At 43.2% G+C, this 24,348-nt stretch overlaps 1 protein-coding gene across 13 annotated transcripts in view; it reads left to right on the top strand.

Moving 5' to 3' along the window:
* The window catches only part of CACNA1A (calcium voltage-gated channel subunit alpha1 A), a 461,089-nt gene that overhangs the window by 247,623 nt on the left and 189,118 nt on the right, over positions 1 to 24,348 (top strand). For 7 of the 13 annotated variants that reach the window (XM_042448342.1, XM_042448347.1, XM_042448345.1 and 4 more), the window contains exons 11-13: positions 11,217 to 11,273; positions 14,386 to 14,481; positions 15,539 to 15,748. In XM_042448342.1, the coding sequence (XP_042304276.1) occupies positions 11,217 to 11,273; positions 14,386 to 14,481; positions 15,539 to 15,748 (363 nt within the window). The remainder of the gene's footprint in view (positions 1 to 11,216; positions 11,274 to 14,385; positions 14,482 to 15,538; positions 15,749 to 24,348) is intronic. The other 6 variants (XM_042448344.1, XM_042448343.1, XM_042448339.1 and 3 more) reach the window with 4 other exon arrangements.

The following is a 24,348-nucleotide window of genomic DNA, read 5'->3' as shown; positions in this document are numbered from 1 at the left end:
AGAGATGTGGACCAACTTCATAGATTTTGCTAATTTCCGAAGAATCAATTTACAGTGTTGTGATACATGAAATATCTGTACTTTCAGCCTGGACATAGAGTTGGTACAAGCTTGCCATTTAAATTGCTAATAACAATTACTTCATGTTCCAAGAGCAAAGAGAGATCTTTTCAGTGGTGAATTGCATTGCTATAATTACTCATCTAATATTGTAAAACAATACATTTGATTGACCAGTAGAACACAACTAATCGATGTTCAAGACAAGGTTGATATTGACAGTGAACTCTGTCCACATCAAGAACAATCTCCTTCTACCTCCTCCTTTCCAAAACAACAAAGGCTTCATATCAACCTCCTCAAAACTGCTCTTCCTACAATCAGAAATCCAGACAGAGCTCCTTTTGTAAGAAACCTCAGGGTAAAGCAGAATTCTATCTTTGACAACTTTGGTTCCACTCGCCACTTTCTTGACAGGTTTCAATGGTTCCACTCCACATGGACTGCCAACATCTCCAACTCTTGCATGTTCAAGAGTTGAATGATATAGATATCCAATCTCTAACTCCCACTGGTTCCATTCGTCTTTCCACTTCATCACAAGCAGTTTTGAAATCTGCAACCTATTATCAAAAGGGGCCATACAAATGGTTCCCTCTCATCTTGCTCATCTCGGGTTCTATTCCCACTACTTCCTTGTGGAAAAAAAACATGCGAGTTTCCATTCAATCTTAGCCCTCAGGGACCTCAATTGTCACATATGCCCAAAGCAATTTCAGATGACATCTCTTCACAACATCCTAGCTCTGACTGGCTTACCACCTTTCACCTGAAGGATGCTTACTTTCACATTTCAATCCATCCATCCCACCAAAGGTACCTCTCCTTCATGTTGGACTCAGTCCCTTTTCAGTTCACAGGCCTTCCATTAGGACTCTGCACAGCCCCATGAGTCTTCACAAAATGAATGTCGCTCATGGCAACATTTCTCTGGCATCAGGGAGCCACCCTTTTCCAATACATAGACAACTAGCTGATGGTCGCCCACTCCAGGTCACAACTCTGTCACAATATCCACATCTGCCTTGACCTCCTCCATTCACTCGGAATCATTCTCAATCTTGACAAATCTGTCTCACTCCATCCCAATCCATCACCCTCATTGGAGCTCTCGTAGACTCCACAACTCAAACTGCCTATCTCCCCATCCTCAAAGTTCAAAAGATCTCTCAACTGGCTTCTTATTCTTGAAGGTCCAGATGACTCCAAGCCAGGGCCATACAAACCTAGCTAGGATACATGGCATTGACGACAGCGGTAACGCTGCATGTCAGACTTTGCAGGCGTTCCTACGGTCCTGGTTCCTTCATTTCTTTTATCACGTCGCCTATCCTGCAACAAAATTCCTCATGGTACCAGGCTTGGTATGTCAATCCCTAGACTGGTGGTGCTTATTAAACAACCCTTACAAGGGTATGCCCTTCTTACTTCTGACCTTGCCTCTCTTTGACAACATGCGCTTCCCTCCAAGGCTGGGGTGATCATATAAATGGAATATTGACCCAAGGACTTTGGTCAACCCAGAAATTTAGGCTCCACATCGACATTCTAGAGATGCTGGTGGTCATCAGCTCTCTCAAAACATTTGAGAATGTTGTCAAGAACCATCCTATTCTTATTGCCTCTGACAACATGACAGTGGTTTACTACATAAACAAACAAGGTGCAACAAGGTCTTTTCCACGTCTCAGACTTGCTTGCCACCTCTGGAGCTGGTTTATCAAGTGAGAAGTCCTCCCAACCTCAATCCACTTCCTGGGCACATCCAACTGGGGATTTCCAGACATAGATCTCTTCACCTCTCCTCTGAATCGTCAGTGTGACCTCTTCTGCTCCAAGCTCCCTTTGGGAAAAAGGAACCTAAGAGATGCCTTCCTCTTGAACTGAAATGACCCTTTGCTCTATATCTTTCCTCCATTCCCTCTGATAACAAAGGTCATCGCGAAACTACATTGAGACAAGGCTTGTTGCATCCTTGATCTGCTCGTATAACTACAAATGGAAGACCTTCTCTACCTTCTTACAACAGAGATCCCTTCCCCAACATACGACTTCAATGTCTAATCTTTTGGGTTTTTTTTCTCATTGGCTGACAAAGGACTTTAACTTTTTTCAGTTAATTGCTACCCTTCAACCTTAGCCTGCTGTGACGCATTAAACAACCACTTCACAGATAAAATTATTAGATAAGAGCTGACTTGGCCTCTGGCATTGCTGCAGAAGTGACAGGAGAGGTGTCCAGCAACTCCATGATCAATATTATAATGGATCAATTTGAGTCTGTGAGTACCAATGATGTGGACAAGCTTCTTGGGAGTATGAAAAAGACTACATGCTCTCTCAATCCTTGCCCCTCATGGCTGGCCATCCAGTGAAGAGAAACAACTAAGATGCTTCTAAGTTGCATAATTAATGTATCTTTCAGGGAGGGCAATTTTCCACCTACCTTAAAAGAGGCAGTGGTAAAACTATATTTGAAAAAGCTTTCCCTATACCCCCTGGACAAAAACAACTACAGGCCGGTCTCTCTTTTACCATTCCTGAGCAAAGTGATCGAGAGGGCTGTAGCCATTCAACTTCAAGCACTCTTGGAGGAAATGGATAATCTAGATCCATTTCAAACTGGCTTTAGGACAGGATATGGAGTTGAGACTGCTATGGTCGCCTTAGTCGAAGATCTCCGTCTGGACATCGACAGGGGAAATGTGGCCTTGTTGGTGCTCTTGGACCTCTCAGCAGCCTTTGATACCATCAACCAAGACCACCAACAAGGTCACACTTCTGGAATGCTTGGGAGAGTTGGGAATTGGGGGCACTGCATTGCAGTGGTTCCAGTGGTTCCATTCCTGTCTCTCAGGCAGATTTCAGATGGTGATGCTGGGAGACAGTTGCTCTTCTAAAAGGGAGTTAAAATTTGATGTCCCGCAGGGCACCATTCTTTATCCTATGCTATTTAATATTTACATGAAGCTGCTGGGTGAGACCATCTGGAGACATGGGGCGGGGTGTTATCAATATGCAGATATGTTTCTCCATGTCTCGGTCTGCTGCAGTGACTAAAGATGGCATCGTTCCTCTGAATGAATGTCTTAAGGTGGAAATGGACTGGATGAGGAAAAACAGACTCAAACTGAAACCTGACAAGACGGAGATACTCAGCATAGAGACCCCTAATCTGAGGATGGAGATATATCAACCAGTTTTGGATGGAGTCATACGTCCCCTGAAGGACTGGTGCTCCTGGATTCATCACTCCAGTTGCCAGCACAGATAGATGCGACGTCCAGAAGCACTTGCTATCAGCTTCGGCTGATACGCCAGCTGCGACCCTTCCTGGAGCCAGGGGACCTAGAAACGGTGGTACATGCACTGGTAACTTCTCAGCTCGATTTCTACAATGCACTCTACATGGGGCTACCCTTGTGCCAAGTTCGGAAACTTCAGCTGGTGCAAAATATGGCAGCCAGACTGGTCACTTGTAAATCCAGAGCTGACCATATAACGCCTGTCCTAAAATCTCTTCACTGGCTACCAATTAGTTTCCAGGCACCATACAAGGTATTGGTTATAACCTTTAAAGCCATACATAGCTTGGGTCCAGCTTACTTGCAGGAGCCTTCCTTCATATAATCCACCCCACACACTCAGGTCCTCTGAGAATAACTTGCTGCAGCCAAGGAAACCCAGAGGGCCTTTTCTTCTGCCGCTCCTGGGCTATAGAATGACCTGCTGGAGAAGATCCATCAAATTATTACTCTTGAAGCCTTTTAAAAGGCTGTTAAGATGGATCTCTTCTGGCAGACCTTTCCAGATTAACCTCCCCTTCCACTGATATCGGGGGCTCCTGTCTGCCCCAAAAGATGTCTCACCTCAAATATGTCTATCTCAACTAATTTTAATTAGTATTTTATATTGTTGTCATTTATATTTCTAATTTGTTTTTAAGGTAGGGAAGGGGGTTGGGGGTAGGGGATTATGTAGAAATGGTTTTATACGTATTATATATTTTATTATTATTATTATTAATGATAATAATAATAATAATAATAAATTTTATTTTTATACCGCTTTTCCAAAAGATCAAAGCGGTATACACAAAATTTAAAACCAGTTACAAACATATCATAAAATAGATAAAACCAATAACACAATACAATATACAAATCTAAAACAATCATTCAAAAGGGTGATTCAGGAAGTTGATGGCATCAAAGTACACTAGTTCATTTTCCAGAGGGGAAGGCTTGACAGAAGAGGAAAGTTTTTAGCCTCTTTTTTAATGTTTCTAGAGGGGTGATCAGGCCGAGTTCCTCAGGAAGACTGTTCCAGATTTTTGGGGCTGCTACTGATAAGGCACTCTGGGATGTAGTAGTGTATTTAGATGATGGAATTTCTAGCAAGTTCTTCCCGGTTCTTCTGAGTGTGCGGGACGGATTATATGGGGAGAAGCGGTCCCTCAAATAACTCGAGCCCAAGCCATGTAGAGCTTTATAGGTAATAACCAACACCTTGTATTGTGCCTGGAAGCGAATAGGCAGCCAGTGCAGATCTTTCAGAATAGGTGTTATGTGGTCAAACCTGGAAACACCAGTGACCAATCTGGCTGCCATGTTTTGTACTAGCTGAAGCTTCCGGGCTTGGTACAAGGGTTGCCCCATGTAGAGTGCATTACTGTCCGGGAAAGCAGCCAAAAGGCTGATAAGACAGCTAGTTCTCCAACAAACAAACCCCTCCCCGAACAGCAAAGTCAAGGTAAGCTACTCAGTCCAGGAAATTCACAATAGCTCTACCAAAAGGGATTACCAAGAGAATTGTCAGACAGTCTGAGGTTCAGGGTATCAGAGAGGCAGGTCGAATAAGCAGTCCAAGGTCAAGGTTTCCGGGTTGTCAGGATAAGCTAGAAGGCAAGGAGCCAAAGGAGCCAGAGACAGAATCTCTTCTCTAAAAGAGTCAGATATCCACTGGCAAAGATCCACACATGCTCCAGGTGCTTAAGAAGGCAAGGAGCCGGCCTTCAGCTGTGTCTGATTACGAACACACTTGTGATATAGCCTCCGTGATCTTCGAAGGCCCTCTCTTTCTGCTCGACGCTCCTTGAAGATAGGCACACTGCCCAGATCCTCCTCCATGTCCACAGCCTCAGCACCAGGCAAACTTAACTGCTGAACCTCTGTAGGGGCCATAGACTCTGCTCCAGCAGAGCTAGGGCCAGCCTCTGGCTCCTCCATTACAGGTTCAAGTCCCAGGGGCTCTTGCTCATCCTCTGAGTCCTCCGAGCCATCCTCCAGGCTGGGCATGACAATTACAGAAATCTAAGCGAGAGGTTACCAGAGCATGTACCACAGTTTCAAGGTCTCTTTGGCCCAGGTAGGGTCGCAGCTGGCGTTATCAACCGAAGTTGATAGCAAGCACCTCTGACCGTCGCATCTACTTGAGATGTCAACTGCAGAGACGAGTCCAGAAGTACTCCTAGACTGCGAACTTCGTCCTTCAGGGGAAGTGTGACCCCATTCAGGACAGGTGGATAAACTTCCTTCCCCGGGCCTGGGGAACCTATCACCAGTACTTCCGTTTTCTCTGGATTCAAACTGAATTTGTTTTCGCTCATCCAGCCCATTACCGACTCCAGACAGGCATTCAGAGGAGAGACGCCATCCTTAGTCACTGAATCAGTCGGGGGCACAGAGAAGCATATTTGGGTGTCATCAGCATACTGATAACACCACGCCCCATGTCTCCGGATGATCTCTCCCAGTGGTTTCATGTAAATGTTAAACAAAGTGGGGGACAGAATAGCTCCCTGAGGGACACCAGATGTGAGTTCCCTCTTAGAGGAGCAAGTGTCCCCCAACTGCACCATCTGGAATCTGCCCGAGAGGTAGGATCGGAACCACTGGAGCGCAGTGCCTCCGATGCCCAGCTCCCTCAGGCGTTCCAGAAGGATACCATGGTCAATGGTATCGAAAGCCACTGAGATGTCCAAGAGCACCAACAAGGTCACACTTCCCCTGTCAATGCCCAGACAGAGATCATCGACTAAGGCAACCATGGCAGTATCAACTCCGTATCCTGTTCTGAAGCCAGTTTGAAATGGGTCCAGATAATCAGTTTCATCCAAAACTGCTTGGAGTTGGAAGGCGGCTGCTTTCTTGATCACCTTACCTAAAAGTGGCAATAATGAGACCGGTCTGTAGTTATTCCTTACCAGGGAGTCTAGGGAGGGTTTCTTAAGCAAAGGTTTAACTATTGCTAATTTTAAACTAGATGGAAATTTTCCCTGCCTGAATGATGCATTAATTATACATTGTAATAATGATGTCACAGCATCACCACCCTGGGCAGTCAGCCAAGAAGGACAGGGATCGAGAGAGCACGTCATCCTCCTAACACTTCCAAGAAGCTTTTCCACTTCATCGGTATGAACAAACTCAAAATGATCCAGTTTAATGGAGTCCACGGAAGCTCTGGATACCTCTTCTATTGTTTCTGTTGAAATGCCAGCATCGAGATCAGCCCTTATTCGAGAGATTTTATCTGCGAAGAAGTTGTTAAAATCGTCACAGCAGGCCTTAGTTTTTTTCTAAAATAGGGTTCAGAGTGGGAGGAAGCTGAGTCAGCTCCCTCACAACCCTGAACAGCTCTGCTGGATGTGACTCTGCAGACGCAATACGTGCAGCATAGAAAGAATTCTTTGCTGCACCTATTGCCACTCCATAGAACTTCAAAAGAGCCTGATGGAGTGTCTTGTCGGATAAGCGCTGGTGTCTCTGCCAGCTGCGCTCTAGTCGTTGCGCGGCCCGCTTCATTTCCCGGAGATCTTCCGTATACCAGGGTTTCTTATTGGAAGCGGGCCAGAAAGGACGCTTAGGAGCGATACTGTGTATAGCCCTGGAGAGATCGTTATCCCAGATGTTGGTCAGGGCATCAACAGAATCGCCGTCAGATCCAACCATAAACCCCTCTAAGACTTCTTGGAACCTTTTGGGTTCCATCAGCCTTTGAGGGTGGACCATCCTAATAGGTCCTCCACCCCCGGGGGGGGGATTAGGGTAGTTGCCTTAAGTCAGACCTCGACCAGTAAATGGTCCGTCCATGATAGAGCAGAGGTACTACATGCCTCTGCCCACGGACTATCCCAATCCGTACTAAAGACCACATCAAGCGTATTACCTGCGCAATGCGTTGGACCCGAAACTAACTGGGACAGGCCCATGGCCATCATGGAAGCCATGAACTACCGAGCTGCACCTATCAGATCTTGTGAGCCAGCCTCGAAAAGGATGTTGAGGTCCCCCAGAACAAGAAGTCTGGGAGACTCCAGCACCAGTTCCGAGACAAGCTGTTCTTGTAACGCGCCTCGATTCATAGGGAGAGGCGGGAAATAAATTATTATTATTATTATTATTATTATTATTATTACTATTACTATTACTATTACTATTACTATTATTACTATTATCTCATGTCATTTCCAATGAGGCCATCAAGACTTTCCTCAAAAGTTACTAGAACCTTCCATCCACCTGTTACTCCACCCTTTCCATTGTGGAACTTACAGTTTGTATTGGCTCTTTTTTCTAAGAGCCCCTTTGAACCCATGACTACCACCGATCTCAGGCTCCTCGGGCTCCAGCCTTCCTGGTGGTAATCACCTTGGCCAGGAGGGTCAGGAAACTCTGTGCCCTCCGCTCTGATCCACTCTACATCAGGTTCCACAAATACAAAGTGGTTATTTGCCGGGACATTACTTTCTTTCCTAAAGTTGTATCTCAGTTTCACCTCAATTAAAACATCATTCTGCCTGATTTCATTCAAGACCCATCTTCTGACCTAGAAAGGTCTCTCCACTCTCTGGATGTCCATAGGACCCTTGCCTTCTGCATAGACAGGATGGCCCCCTTTCGTAAAACCAAACGTCTTTTATCTGCTACACTACCTCCCAGCTGGGAAAGCAGATCTCACCTCAAGATCCTCTAAGAGGGTTTCTTCTGCCACTCACTTGGCTTATGAGTTGGCGGGTAAAGAATCCCAGCCTCATCTCAAGACCCACTCCACAAAATCTGCCTCCAGGTCTACTGCCTTCTTGGCAGGTGTTCCTTTCCACATAGTGTGCCATGCTGCAACATGGTCCCACTTTCATCTCTCAATATTGGATCAGCAGTAGATCTCAAAGAGATGTTGCCTTTGAACAAGCTGTCCTATTCGCCTCAATTGTGTGACACACCTGCCTTCTTCAAGTTAAACAGTTCACTAATCTCCTACATGTGTAAATCATGAGGAAGGACAGGTTGCTTACCTCTAACTGTGTTTTTTCAAGTGGTCATCTGTGATCTCACACAATCCGCCCTTCTTACCCTCTTGAGTTACTTGGCTCATTTTAAGGTCCTGCTGCTCTGGATTTTGAATTTGGAGCCTAGATGCATGAGGGACACTATATAGGAAGGCTGAGAGGGGTGGGGCTACCGCCAAAAAGTACCAATTATAGTGCTTTGGAAGCTCCAACCAGAACTGTGCAGGCACACTACATCTCATATATGTGAGATCACAAATGACCACTTGAAGAAACACAATTACAAAGCAACCTGTCCTCTATACAGCAGTTTCTATGTCATGGGGCATAGTCTCAAATCTGGAATTTTTGTTTGAATTGAAGAAAGTGTAGACTTCATTCGATTGGGAGAATTTTATTCTCATTAGCAATTTGGGCCTTTAAATAGTTTTGTTCTTAAAATTACTTTTGTTTTGACTATTTCAGCTCAATATTTTATTTCAGCAAAATTTTGCTTTTCTTATAAATGTTGTTATAAATGTTGTTTCCCCCACAAAAACAAGAAATTATGGTTCCTTATCTCCTACATTGTTGGCCTAAGGTAATGGGTTAAACTCACTTTTATTTAGTTAACCAATGACAAAATCTGTGACAGTGATCCACATGACACCAGGATACCTCTAGGACTCTGAAATTCTACAGAATGTCCATTCTGCATATGATTTTGTTTGAGCCAGATATGTTACAATCAGGACATCCATTTTCCAACAGGCCACATGGTTCCTATGTACAACTTGCACTGAAAATTTAGAGCAGTGATGGCGAACATATGCCACGCGTGCTGGAAGTGGCACTTTGCATCATTTCCTCGGGCACGGGGCGAGGGAGAAGGCGGAAGAGGCACGCACGTGCCCGTTCCTCCCCCTCCCTGCCTTTTCTTGGCCTCCAGCTGTCTCTCGGAGACAGCTGAAAGCCAGAAAAGGGCGCTGTGACGAACTGACTTACAAACCAGCCAATCAGAAGTCAGAGATCCACTAGCCAATCAGGTGCTGACTGAAGAGTTTGAACATTCCGCTTGGCAGTTGGGTTGTTAGGGTTTGGAATCCTGAAGGATGAAGCTGGAGTTCAGTGGGTGAAGATAGTTAGTGTTAGGTCCAGAGAGGGACAGTATTAGTTCTGGAGAGTCTAGAGAGGACTAGAGAGGAATCAGTGTAGCCAGACTCAGAAAGAGGGGTTGGGCTACATAATTTCTTGATAATATAGCCTGTGCAGCTGAGTTATTATTAGAAAGTTAAAACTAGACTTATATGTGTGTAACAAAAGAAGACTTAGTAACAATTGCATGTCAAAGTTACCTTTGCCTATTCTTTGTTAAAATAAACTTTTATTATTGTTTAACTATCCACTTGGCCTGTGATTTAACATCCATCCACGCTACTGACCTTTGGAAACCCACAGGGGTGTTGGGTCACAAAGAAAGGAAAGAATTGTGAGGTGGTGGGGAAAAGTTACAGGCGCTCCGGAAAAGGAGCCAGAGGAGTGCACCTCTGGCTCCTCCTCACAGCCTTCTCTCGGCCTCCAGCAGCCTCTTCAAGAGAGCTAGAGGCCAGGAAAAGGGCAGGGAGAGGAGGAGAGACCGGCGCCTGCCAGTTGCTCCTCCTCAGGGAGCTTTGCCAGCCTCCAACTGTCTCTGGAGAGACAGCTGGAAGCAGGGAAAGGTCCGTGGGGAGGGAGGCAGGGGGGCTGCTTCCTCCCCATGTACCCTTCCTGCCCTCCAAGTGTCCCAAATGGGGCACTTGCAGGGCAGGGAAAGATCTGTGGGGAGGGAGGCAGGGGGGCTGCCCAGCTCCCTTCCTCCCCACTTACCCTTCCTGCCCTCCAAGTGTCCCAAACAAGGCACTTGGAGGGCAGGGAAAGGTCTGTGGAGAGGAGGGGAGGGGGGCCTGCCCATTCCTCTTCTTCCCCTTTCGCCTTTCCTCACCCCCAAAGGGCTCCAGAGAGCCCTTTGGGGCAAAGAAAGGTCCAGGAAGAGGAGGACTGGGGCTGTGCCCATGGCTCCGTCCCCTCACGGGCCTTTGCTGACCCCTAACTGTCTCTCAGAGACAGCTGGGAGCCGGGGGAAAAGGCAGGGGAGAAGCCCTGCCCAGAGGGTGGAAGCTCTGCTCATGGAGGGTAGAAGCTACACCCCCTGGGGCAGAAGTCCTGCCCCAGCACGCAGCCCCATCCTGAGGGGGCACAAGCCACGCCCCCTGGCACACGAACCTAAAAAGGTTCATCATCACTGATTTAGATGTAGGAAATCATGGGCTGTGCAGAGACAGCAAACCCTGTGTGTACTGAAAAGTAATGTCCATGTATAGAACACACAAACACATCCTTTTGGTAGAGGGAATTGCTTCATGTTTGTTTCATCCATAGTGAATGGCCAACAAGGGAATTAGTTTCTTTTGCAAGCAGAAAAGCACCTAAATAATGTTGGTTCTAGGAGCTGACTAGTACAAGGTGTGGGAAGTCATTCTCTTGAGTCACAATTTTATAACAGGATTTATGAAAACACTGATCAAGCCAAAGAAAATAACTTCTTTTCAGGATGTCACCCCACTAAAGAGGCCACCTAACTTCCTTTTGACTAGCAACAATTGATTGGGGGGCATCTTTCTTCCCAAACATGTAATCCAGAGTGAACAACTTGTTGCTGTCTTGGTCTTGTTGGTCTGAAACTCCCATCAAACGTAGCCAGCATAGCCAAGGGTGAAGGATGCTGGGAGTTGCAACTGGGAACAAGTAGTCCACTTCTGAAGTATTCTGTAGCTAGACATAACTTTGGACAACTTGCTGTTGGCTAGCTTAATGCAACACTCAGTTTAATTCCTGCTATCTCTCATAGAAGAAGTGATCTTGGCAGAAGATGACATAGAAGGAGAACCTCGTCACCCCTTTGATGGTAAGCCATCATCTTCTGCAAAGCATATGATGTGAGAGGGTACATAAGGCAGCAAGTTCATAATCCTGTTGGTTGGTCTGGGCTACATTCATTAAAATTGTGTAAGGATGTGGTCAGGGCTTAGCGGGTGTGTATGCAAAAGGAAGGTATGCTTTGCCAATAATAATTCCACTCACTCAATGAAATTTTCCTTTAGTCCACAAATTTTTAGCATTGCAATAAGTGAAACTTTGGTTCAGCATTTAGAGATATGGTTTAGATATCCAAAGGACAGAAGCAGGCAAAGTTACCAAGGGAAAGCAAAAAGAGCAAATAGAAAAGTGAGCTTGCTACTGTGTGTGGGAGATCCCAGTCCTAGGCAGGATATTTGGTCCATTGGGAGCTACAACTTACCCATAGAGACGGGATGTCCCCATACATCTTATGAGTATCTTTCCAAGATTGTTTCATTAGTTGTACATGACCACTGAGGAAGACACATATGTCGAAACGCGTTTGGTCAACATTTATTATTTTGTAATGGGCATACTGCATTATCCCTTTTAATTTGTTAGTCATTGTGCACTCTCTAACCTGTTGTATACCATTTTATCTCATTCTGTGAGGCACAAATGAACTGATATTTCTTGTACTGTATATGTTCCCATGGGATTTGCAGTTTTCTGGCCCAGTACTGATTGTTCATTTTACGTTTATGTCTGTAGGGCGTGGCCCACAGGCTTGAATTACTTTTTATAGATCGCATGCTTTGTATTTTAACATTTTTTTAAATACATTCATTGCATTTGAGTGCAACACACTGTTTAAATAAAATTGCCGAGTGTCCCTCTCCCCTAAACTTTTTGCTCATTCACCTGATTTTTCAGTATCCCACTCCCTGCAATGCTAGAAATTTGGGGACTGAAAGAATATTTAAGTGGGACAGAATTCTTATTTGGGGAGCAATGTCCTCATCTCATCTACCAATAGCTGAACCCTGGATAGAGAAGTTCTACAGATACCATGAACTGCCAAAAAGACAAATAAGTAGATCAGAGAGCAAAGCAAGCCTAAATTCTTGTCAAGAATTCAAAGTCAGAATGACTAAATGGAGGCTGTTGTACATGGACATATATTGAGGCAACATGATGCATCCGCAAAGATGATAATGCCTGATAAATTAGAAGCCAGGAAGAAGACAGGAAGACCACATTACAGGTCAAGGTAGCCATAACTCTGACTTTGCAGGACCTGAATAAGGCTGCTGATGACCAAGGCTTGTGGAGGTCTCTCACTCATAGGGTCACCAAGCTGGCTTGATGGCAAGTAAAATCAAGGAATTTGGAGGTTCCAGTTTAAGAGGTAGGAATGCAACTGTGGGGGTTAAATGTGCCATGGTCAAAAATCCTGGCTCATCCCAGCAGCATAGTGTGACAGGAAGTACAGAATTGTGAAGTCAGTTGTTGTTTATGTAAGAATGGTCAATCAGTTAGATAATATGTTGGACATAAGAGACCAAGTTCAAATCAAAGTTGGGCCAAAGGAGTCAAAAAAGATGTTACATGAAAATGTTTTTATTTATCTGTTTATTCTGAAAGTGGTTTTCGTTATTCAGGAACAGGCTCTTAAGAGAGGGAAAGTGGCCTTGGGGCATTAGCTCTTTCCCTACCTACCATTCCAAGTCACACACAACTCTTTTCAACCTGCAGGTTTTGAATGTATAATTATCCTCACTAAGGCTGCCTCCAGACAAGTAACAAACCTCTGGAAATGCCAGGTTTAATGTGCAAACCAATTTTATCTCTGTTATCAAGATGATGTTTTTCTTGTTTTGATATCCAGTGAACTTTTGGTATTACCCGTAATACCAGATTTTGCCTTTGTCATCCCCAGGAGGCTCATTCGACCTCCTTGCCCCTTTCTCTTCCTGATCACATGCCTGCGTCCCCCTGCCTCTTTTGTGCATGGAGCTGAGGTGTATATGATGGTGCAGCTAAGAGAAGGAACCAGAGGGTGGCTGGGGGAAGTTCCAGGGAGACCATGAGGAATGCTCAGGGATGGATCATCTCCCATCTCTCCTATGTCGGACACCACCACTGTGGTACCCATGGGGCATGCTTGCCCTCCCTGCATCTTTCTCCCACAACCAAAGCACATGTGGAGCCACTGGGCACAGTGGGGGGAAGGAGCCCAGTTTTTATTTCTCTCTTTGTTGTGTTTAATGTCTGTAAATAAAGAAATGTTTTTAGTTTTATTCATTGTTGCTGTCTGAAAATGGTGTCTGTTTGAGTGGGTTGATTCAGACAAGGTGTCTGTGGTACCTGAATATAGAAGGATAGCGTCTATTGAGGACAGAAATTGCAAAAATCCTCACAGGAACCTTGAGAGCATTTATATGGTTCCCACAGTTGGCATCACACAAAGGCGACAGAAGGAAGTCCTTACATTATAGCAGGGATGGGAATCAAAGAAAGCCCTCACTCTTGGTAATTGCAGTAAGCACTCTAGAAGTCTTTACATTTGTTGGGTTAAGAAGCAAGAATGCCACAGTTGGACACAATGGTGGGATTTCCAGAAGGGAACCCTCACAATTGGTGGCAAGGAAGGATTTCTAGAGAGCCAAACCCCCCATATTTGGTGGCATAAGAGTTGCCTAGAGCCTCTCCTTAGTTTGCCTTCTCTTTAAATGTCCCATACCTAAAGTTGCTTTTCCATAAACAAAGATCCATCAAGGTATTTTGAAAAATGTCTGCATGTAATATGTAAATGAATGGCCCTCATTAAGAGACTTTAGACCTGTCACTGAAACTGAACTGGATACTGCAAGAGTTTCTACCTACTTTGCGTTCTCTTTCTCCCAGCTAAGTGAATGAGGAAAGCATAGTTGTCGCAGAGATTCTACTTTATGATAATCAACATGCTCAGAGCTTGGGAAAACCATTATTGGATGTTATCTCCTACAATACCACAGCCAACATGGCCACTGACCATACTGGCAAGGGCATTCTGGGAGTTGTTGTCCAAAAAATAACATTTCCAAGTTCTGAACATGCTAGAGCAAATCTTTTTTGATATACTGAATCTGACTAAGAGGCTTAAAGAATAATGTGTTTCTATTGCCATGTTCCTATTGTTGGAGCTCTTCGGAGGGCCACAATTAAGAAGAGCAAGACAGACCTGCTGAACCCTGATGAAGCAGATGACCCGCTGGCTGACATCTCCTCAGTGGGTATGTAAATTAAGTATTGGGGCAAGTGCATGATGTTCAGCTTCTTCACACCCACCTTTAGACCCAACCTGCAATGAGGAATCTGGTTCTTAATTGTCTACCACATCTCTGTTTCAGTGCTCAGAAAATTTAACTTTTTTTGAACACTCAGAATCTCCCAGACATCTTAACCTTATACTAGATAGTGGATTCTGAAAGGTGTAATCCAAAAATAACTTTGACAAATTATTTGGGTTGTGTGAGTGCTTTTTCGTGTAGCCCACCTTAAGTCAAGATATGACCAAATAGTAGCTCCCAACCCACTAAGTCAAGACCAGTGTGTTAGCAGACTGCAGCATATGTGTAACTGGAGATATTCAGGAGCCACTCTTTTATTGAATACTGTACCTTGTTTCCAATAGTGTTATTTATAATAGAAAACAATTTCTGGACTCACTGACATTTTAAGTTGCAAATGGAGAGAACAGTTACCAGTGTTGGACAAATAATTCCAGAGTATTTTGTCAACACTGTGTATCCACCCAGAAGCACATTTTGTGGCATCTCTGGGACTTGTGGTTGGAGAATGGCAAATGGTAAAATATCAGGAATTGAATGATAGGTCACCATATTGGAGGGAGGGAGTTGTACATGATTTAGTTGAATCCTGCTACTATTAGAGGGAGCATACAAGTGAAGGGAAGCATTTATGTTCATATCTAATAGGACTTCTTCAATGTGATTAGTACCAAACATTTTGTGACCTGCAAAGAAGGAGTTTGTGCCAGTCTTCTCCAGGACTGCTGCAGCTAATGATGCAGTATCCTGTGAAAATTGATAAATCTTTGGCTTTCCTTAGGGCTCCTCATGCACTGAACTCCTTCTGCATAGGCTGTTTCTACCTACAGAAGGTCAAAATGAGATCTAATTAGCAATGAAATTATTTCATACTTCCCGAATGCAAGATTTGGGCCATTGCTATGGTGCCTCAGGTATGGCTATTGTTAAAGATACTAGCTTGGAATGCACTGTATAGTTAAAGGCCTCCTGGCTTCTAACATTTATCTCTCCTTGGCAGGTTCACCCTTTGCTCGAGCCAGCATCAAAAGTGCCAAGCTGGAAAACGCCACTTTCTTTCACAAAAAAGAGCGGAGGTTGCGTTTCTACATCCGTCGAATTGTCAAAACTCAGGCCTTTTACTGGACAGTCCTCAGTCTGGTAGCTCTCAACACTTTGTGTGTTGCTATAGTACACTACAACCAGCCAGATTGGCTATCTGACTTCCTCTGTGAGTATCAGAGTTCCTGCATTTTTATTGACAGTCATCTGGGAAGGAAAAGAGTGAGACTTATGCAATCAGTTGGTTCTTCTTCAGGGAATCTGATTCCATTTTTATCAAAGCAATCCCATTTCCCTGTGTTTGACCCTAAAGTTTTATAGATGGCATAGCCACTTAGAAGATGCTGATCAAGATTTTTTTTTCTTTACACAAGTTTATGAGATTAATTAAACTCTCACTTAAATGTTGGCATCTGAAACAACCAAAAATCCCTAGATAAGGATTGTTGGGTTATTTAAAAAGTGTAGAACTGAAATAAATTTTCATGTGTCTTCAGAAGGCATTGTTTAATTATCTGTAATAAGCTTTTATAACCCCTTTGTCTCATATATTGGCACTTAGCATCCTTTGTTTTTCTCTCTCTCAGATTTTATGCTAGGGGCTTTAGGCCCTGTGCTGTTTTAGACCCAGGAGAGCCACTTCTTTTTTCCAGTCGGGAAGTAAACTGGAAGTCAACTTGCCATTTACTTCCTGATTCTCTTTCACACTAAACAATTGTAGCACTTTAATACCACATTTGGAATTGTGTGTTCTTCATCATTGTCTTTGTGCCTCACACAAATAGGTTTTCATGCCTCCCTAACTTTCTGCATAACTTTCAGAAAGTTCTAGAGCTGAATAGCCTTGGTGGGAAACCCCAGCCCCCCAGGCTTCTGTCCTTATTTCCTGCTGCTCCGTCTGTTTCTGCTGAGTAGTTCCCTCCTCACAGTTCTTTGTATGCAAGATCCAACCATATTCTTCTTGGTGTCATCGTTGGTGGCCTGCCTATCTTCATTCTCCATTCCATCATGAGTGGGCCTGTAATGGCTCTCGTTTATCATATAGCAATTAATGGTCCTATGAGAAGTCACCAGACACCTTGGTATCATATTATGATTGATACCAGAGAGACTTTCATTGGCATGACTATCCTACATCTTAACAGTTATACTCACCCTCTCATAGCGATTGATAACATCATCTCCAAAACTTACTGCTGCTCCAAAAAGACCATCTTCAGCAGCTCCACATTTGCACATTGCTTCTTTTCACAGCACTGGTTTGATTACCGCCACTATATAATCAACACCACTTCCTACTGTGTTACCTATTACAGCTGCTCAGACAATTGCTTCCTGTGCTCTTGTCCTTTTCTCCACATTAGTGCAACCTTCTGCACTGATACCATCTCTTCTGGTCCAGTTTGCTCAAACTGATAATCAACATTGGGTAGTCACCTCTGATGAAGATTATGAGTCAGCATCTTCCTCACCCACATTGCCTTCTACTCCATTAGTCTCTTCATTTAATGCAGAGGTCACTGACTTAGCTACACTGTCTCCTCCTAAGGATCTGTAGAATTGGTAGTATGCACGGATATGTCACTGGGTTAGAATATCACTTCCCCACCAGCTCAAGTCCCTGATCCTGTTTTAGAGCATGTAGATATGCAGAACTCTACACCAGTAGCTTCCACTTTCATCAGTATTACAAAAGGTGATTAAACAGACTTGGCTTGAACCTGCTTTTTTGCCTTTTGCTCCTGCTGTCTAGAACATCTGTACAGGATCCGAAAGGAAGATAGGGCCTTCTTATTTACACACGCTTTGCCTAATTCTCCTGTTGTGGAGGCCTCACAAATGAAAGGCAATAAGAAAGTCCATACCACACCAGCAGACAATAAAGTGAAGACTGGATATCTTTGGTTGCCAAATTTATTCATCTTCTGTTTGGTTCTTTGAGTTTCAAACTTTAAAGCACATATGTCAATTTATCTGAGACTAAATGCTAGCACTCATCCCATAGTTACCTGATGGCAAGAAGAGTGCTGCAATCTTCCCACAACAGGAGGTCCATCATCTTGTGGCACAACAGCCACAGTCAGCCAGGCATGCCCCTAATTGTGCTGCAAAGGTGATGTCAGATGCTATTGCCTTGCAGAGATACACTTCGCTACACTTAGTGTAGCTGAAGACTTCAGAAGACAAATTGAGGACCTCCCATCTGATGGTGAAAGATTGTTCAATTCCAAGACATACAAAGCCATGCATCATTTTATAAAAGCCATGCTGACTGCTATGAAAATGGTCTTTGGTGTCCAACATTAACAACAAAGACGGTACCATTCTTATTGAAGACACAATCTTCCTCATGATCCCTGTGTTCAAAGTCCCCTTACAGATCTTCCTGTAGTTCTTCACATTCCTCTGTTTCACAGCAGAAGTGTTAGTGCCACCTAGTACAGTATCAGCAGTCTGGCTCTAAACAATCTTCTACTTCAAACAAGTATTGACTTGGATTTTCATTCCAGGAATCCACTGCGGCTTCTCTTTTCTCTCCAAGGCCCATTACTATCACAGTCCCCCAGGCTTCACTGCTATTTCACCATCTGATGGAACATTACCAGCAACACTTGGATGTTGACTTTCAGTCACTTGGGGTACTCCATAGAGTTTGCTTCTTGCCCTCCCATCAGCATCTTCCATTCTCCCCCCCCCCCCCAGAATTCTGCAAAATGAGATCACTACAGTCCTAGCAAGGGATGCAATAAGATGTCTACCAGCTCACTGCAAACACACAAGTTATTTCTCCCACTACAGTATTTTGGGACTGTAGTGGGAGTTATTTCTCCCACTACAGTCCCAAAAAGAGATGGAGACTTGTGTCCCATTCTATATCTTTGGGGAGTCAATCAGTATACCAAACTGAGGAAGTTTCAAGATGGTAACCCTTCAGTCCATCATCCTTCATCGAGGGAACTGGTTTATATCAGTCAAGTTGAAAGGTATCTGTTTTCACATCGGAATAAGATAATAAGATTATCAGAAATTCCTCAGATTTTCCATAGACAAAGGCCGTTACCAATACAAGTTCTTCCTTTTGGTCTCTCCACTGCACCAAGCATCTTCACAAAGTGTATGGCTGTCGTGATTTCCTTCCTCAGAACTCAAGGGATTCAGATTTTTCCCTGTTTGGATGATTGGATGCTGTTTGCCTCTTTCCAGACAAGTTGTAAAACAACATAACATTGCACGCTGTCTCTTCTACCTGATCTGTGTCTACAAGTAAATATTAAAAAGGCTGTCCTAGAGCTTTCAATACAGATACTGTTCACAAATGCTGTTCTGAACTCCATCTGCAAAAAAGCTTTCTTAGCAATAGACAGTGCTCTTACCTTGAAACAACACATGCTTCAGGTCCTTTCCACTTACTGATGTTCTATATTAATGGTACAGCATTATCTCGGGTTAGATTGAGGTTTTAGCCTCTGTAGTCTCTGTAAATGGTTCTGGAGTCACTTCAGTTTGACTGTCAGGATCAAAAGTTTAGGATTCCCCAACACATCTGCAGATCTCTTATTTAGTAGGCATGTCTATCCAATCTTCTTTCAAGAATGCCATTCTGGTTTCCCAATCCTTCCTTCATGCTTACTATTGAAGTGTCTCTTTCTGGCTAGGGAGCCCATTACAAAGATTTTACAATACAAAACCATTGTTCACCCAAAGAAACAGATCTTCAGATCAGTGCACCGAAACTTCTTGTAGTCATCAAAGCATTCTGCCATTTGGGCTTCACCTCTCAGTAAGGTAGTGCAGGTTATGTCCAGCACCACCACAAAACAAACAAGGTGATACCCATCTCACTCTTCTCAACTTCACAGTGCATCTATGGAATTGGTGTGCCGCTTGAGGTATTCATCTAGTGGCATTCATCTAGTAGCTCCAACATGGTTGGAGTGGAAAATGTGGTTGTGAATGCTCTCTGTCAATCCACTGTGATTCACTAAAACTGGACTCTTTCTGATAGCCCTTTCTGCTTCATCACAGGCAAATGGGGGATAATCATTTTTGCCACTCAAACCAACAAAAAGTGGCCAACGTATTGTTCAAGGGCAAGAACTCTCTTGGTGATCCCTTCACAAGGACTTGGACAGGCAGCTACTATTACCTCTTTCCACAGGTTCCTTTACTTCAGAAGGCAGTAGTGAAGTTGAACACAGACAGGTCTACTGCAATAGGGGTATCCCCATTTTGGCCCTGCCAACCTTGGTTCTTCTTCAACTCTTAAGAGGTTGCTTCATGCACCTCTGGCTTTTGGCAGATCTCCTATCACAATCCTAGGACAGAGTTCATTGCCCAGACACTGACACTCTTCATCTGACATCTTTGAAGGTACTTGGATCCCCACAGCTATCTGTGGTTTTCTAGTCATCTAGGAAACCTTCTGCTGTTAAAGCTTATCAATATAAGTGGTGCTGCTTCAGTACCTTTGCAGAGGATAAATCTATTTCCATCTAATGTTTTTACACTCTTTCACTTGCTATTGCACTTTCGAAAATAAGACCTTTCACTTTCTTCCTTGAAAGTTTATGTTTATGAGTGTTGCCAACCAACCTATTGGTTCTTTGTTGTTCAGAGGTTTCTTAAAGGACTGGCATACTTATACAGTGGTACCCCGGGTTACGAAAATAATTCGTTCCGCCGCTGCGTTCGTAACCCGAAATCCTTCGTAAGCCGAAAAAGCCATAGGCGCTAATGGGGAAAAGCCGCGATTTCGTGCGAAATAGCGCCGAAAAGCACCAAAAAAAATTTCGTAACCCGAAAAAACCTTCGTAACCCGGAACAGTTTTTTCCTATTGATTTTTTTCGTATCCCGGGAATTTCGTAAGGCGGTGCTTTCGTATCCCGGGGTACCACTGTACAGTCAGTCCTCCTTATCCACGGATTTTTTTTATCCACAGGTTCAAGCATCCACGGCCTGAAAATATTTTTAAAAGTATAAATTCTAAATAGTAAATCTTGAATTTATATTTTATATAAGGGACACCATATTACTATGCCATTGTATTTAATGGTACTTGAGCATCCATAGATTTTGTTATCCACGTGTATGTGTGTGTGTCCCAGAAATAACAAGGACCCACTGTATCCTCTTGTCATCCCTCTAACGGCTCCATGGTCCTTGTCATTAGTTCTCTGTCAGATGATGAAAAAGCCATTTGAACCTCTAGTTTCAGTGGTTGAGTGTCTTCTCATCCTGAAGGTGGTTTTCCTTGTGGCCATCACTTCTTCCCACAGAGCTAGCTGGTGAACTTACTTGCCTTCTGATGAGCCATTTATTTGTGTCCACAGAGACAAAGTGATTCCCTGACATTACTTTCCTGCTTAAAGTGGTTTTGCAGTTTCATATCAACCAAGAGATAGTCTTACCAGTGCTTTTCCTAAATCAGTCTTCAAGCTTTGAGAGAGCTCTTCACACTTTAGATGTTTGTTGAGCTCCTGTCTTTTACATCCAGCGGATGTTCCTTTTCAGCTGTCCACTTTATTTTTATGTGTATTATATGTGTGGTCTCAAGAAGGATAACGATTCCTCTTGTAAGAGGGTCTGTAAGTACAGACAATTTACTGTACCTAGCTTACTTGCCTGCTTAAAAAACCTTTGCCAGCTGGCATCAGGACACTTCAAGCTAAAGCAGTTTCTGCCTTCACAGTTCGCCTCAGGGATGCTTCTTTATGAGAACTCTGCAAGGTGGCTACATGGTCTTAACCTTCAACAATTATAAGATATTGCTACTAAGACTCTTGAGCAGAGGTGATGCTGACTTTGGTCATGCTGTGTTAAGTCTCTATTTTTGTGACTTGCCCACCCCCTTTGGTAAGCTTTGCAATCACCCATTGGTGTGAGGGACAAAGACCACAATGAAGAAGTCCAGTTTGCTTATTTGTAACTGTGGTACTTCAAGTGGTCGTGTGTGCCCTCACACAACCTGCCCAACCTCTCCTCTTTTCAGTTCCCAGCCTTTTTGTCTTCAAGTAGACTCAAAACTGAGGGGAGAGTAGGCTCATGGGCTGGAATGTGTGTAGTGTGGGAATAGGTGAGATTTCCTGCCAAGGCTCATCAGCTTTAAAAGCTTCTAAATGGTGGTGTCGCTGTGCAGAGGGCACAAATGACTTCACAAAGAACCACAATGATAGGTGAGCAATCTATTCATTTGTGGTTTCATGAGATATTTAGAACTTTCTGCCAGAAAACTCAAGTGTCTCAACAAACTATAAATCCCAGAATTCCATAGGATGCAGCCCTAGTAGTAAAAACTGTATAAATGGGCTACAATTGTGTAGTGTCAAAGAGACAATTGTTAAAAAAAAGGCCTGCCCTGCAGCTAAAACAGCCTTATGAAGGACATTGCAAAATGGCTTCCCACACCCTGTTATTGATATAGGGGCATGTTAGTTATTTTTTTTCCTATTTTTTAAAATGGGAATGGCAACAGAACTTGTTCCTCCCTGTATTAGTTTTCTATGAAATTGTCTCCTTTTAATTGACTCATTTTAAATCTAGAATCTAGATGACAATATAAACAGTTTGCTTTTGCATGCTTTCTGTATTTTCTTCCAGTGCTTTTACATTTAAAGTTTCTGGCAATTTATTTAATGTATATATTTTTTGCAAAACAGAAATCCATTGCCTTTAGTGAATTATGGTGCCTTTAGTTAAATGCTTCCTCCTGACATCTTATGCCCCTTTTATTTCTTCCCATTATGAGTAGCTGGAGGATTAGTAATGAATTAGCCATTAATTCGTCAGCCTCTTTTCCCTGCAGGACCAATGTAATAGTGGTCTAACTGCTGGATTCCTTTCTTTTCTTTTTCTTTTGGTCTGGCAAATGTTGCTATAAAGAAAGGATTTGTTTTGAATGAAAAAAAATTAGAGGTTACCTAATTAAGGAGGAGTTCATCACTAATCCTCTTGCCACTTTTAATAGGAAAAAATAAAAAGAGGAAGAAGATGCCACAAGGAAGTATTGAATTAGGGTTGCAAGGGACCACGTTGTATTGAAGGATGATAGGAGTGTATTGATAATTGGAAAGAGAATTGCTAAATAACATACAGCGTTGTAGAGTGTTGTGTGGAACATCTGTTTTAATTTTGCATCCAGTTGAACGTATGCAGCATTAGCAGCATTAAAGAAGAAGAGCTATAAAAGAGATGAAAAAAATATGTCACATGGAATAAAAAACTATACAAAGATGAACTCCAATTCTAGAGAGTAAGGTGGAAACTGCAATAGGAGAAATTGGGAAGAATAAATCACCAGGAATGGATGATATTCCAATTGAATTATTACAATCCACACAGACAGAAACAACTCTAGTGATAACTAAAATATGCCAACAAATATGGAAAATGTGGCTAACAGACTGGAAACCATCAATATACATCCCCATCCACAAAAAAGGTCCCAAAAGTCTGTAGCAATTATAGGACCATAAAATTAATTTCCCATGCAACCAAAATTTTGCTTAAAATTCTGCAGCATAGACTCCAATCATACAAGGAGAGAGACTTTCCAGAGGTACAAGTGGGATTTAGGGAAGGAAGAGGCACTAGAGACCATATTGCAAACATACAATGGTTAATGGAGTGCACCATAGAATTCCAAAAGAAAATCAGCATGTGCTTTATAAAATATAGCAAAGCCTTTGATTGCATAGATCACAAAAAGCTATGGAATGCTTTCAAAGACATGGGAGTCACACTACATTTGATAGTCCTGATGAGAAATCTGGACTTAGGACAATAGGCTACTGTTGGAAGAGAATATGAAGAAACAGAATAGTTCCAGTTGGCAAAGGGTCAGGCAAGGATATATTCTATCACCCGACTTGTTCAACATATACACAACAAGTACCATATGAAGAGCAGGTTTAGACTCAGAAAAGAGGAGTGAAGATAGGAGGAAGGAACATCAACAATCTAAGATATGCTGATTACACCATACTACTAGCAGAAAACATCACAGACTTGGAAGAATTACTAAGGAAGGTCAAAGGAGAAAGTGCAAAGGCAGGCTTACTGCTGAAGATAAAGAAAATAGAAATAATGACCACGGAGGATCTACATAAATTCAAACTAGATAATGAGGAAATTGAAATAGTTAAATATACCTTGGATCAAACATTGATCAGAAAGGAGACTGAAGTCAAGAAATAAAAAGACTAGGAATGGGAAGGGTGGCCATGAAAGAACTAGACAAGATCCTGAACTATAAAGATATACAATTGAGCATTAAAGTTAGAATCGCCCAGTCCATTATATTCCCCGTCACCATGTACGGATGTGAGAGCTGGACAGTGAAGAAAGCCAGCAAGAAAGAAAAACTCATTCGAGATGTGGTGTTGGGAGAAGTGCTGAGGATACCATGGATGGCAAAAAAGACAAGTAAATGGATGCAAGACCAGATCAAGCCTATGCTCTTTCTAGAAGCTAAGATGACAAAACTAAGGCTGTCATACTTTGGCCACATCATGGGAAGGCATGACTCATTTAAAAAGACAATAATGTTAGGGAAGGTGGAATGTAACCAAAAAAAGAGGAAAACCACACACCAGATGGCTAGACTCAGGGAGGTCATGGGCCTGAATCTGTAGGACCTATGCAGAGACGTGGAGAATAGAGGGTCTTGGAGATGTCTCATTCACAGTGTCTTCATGAATTGGGGCTGACGCATGGTAGTTAACAACAACAACAAGCACCAACAGTAAAAGTCATCAATGTGGAAGCAACCC

The sequence above is a fragment of the Sceloporus undulatus genome, chromosome 2 (assembly GCF_019175285.1).
Source record: "Sceloporus undulatus isolate JIND9_A2432 ecotype Alabama chromosome 2, SceUnd_v1.1, whole genome shotgun sequence".
NCBI lineage: Eukaryota > Metazoa > Chordata > Lepidosauria > Squamata > Phrynosomatidae > Sceloporus > Sceloporus undulatus.
Note: the sequence above shows the minus strand (reverse complement) of the source record. Positions and strands in the feature narration are given on the sequence as shown.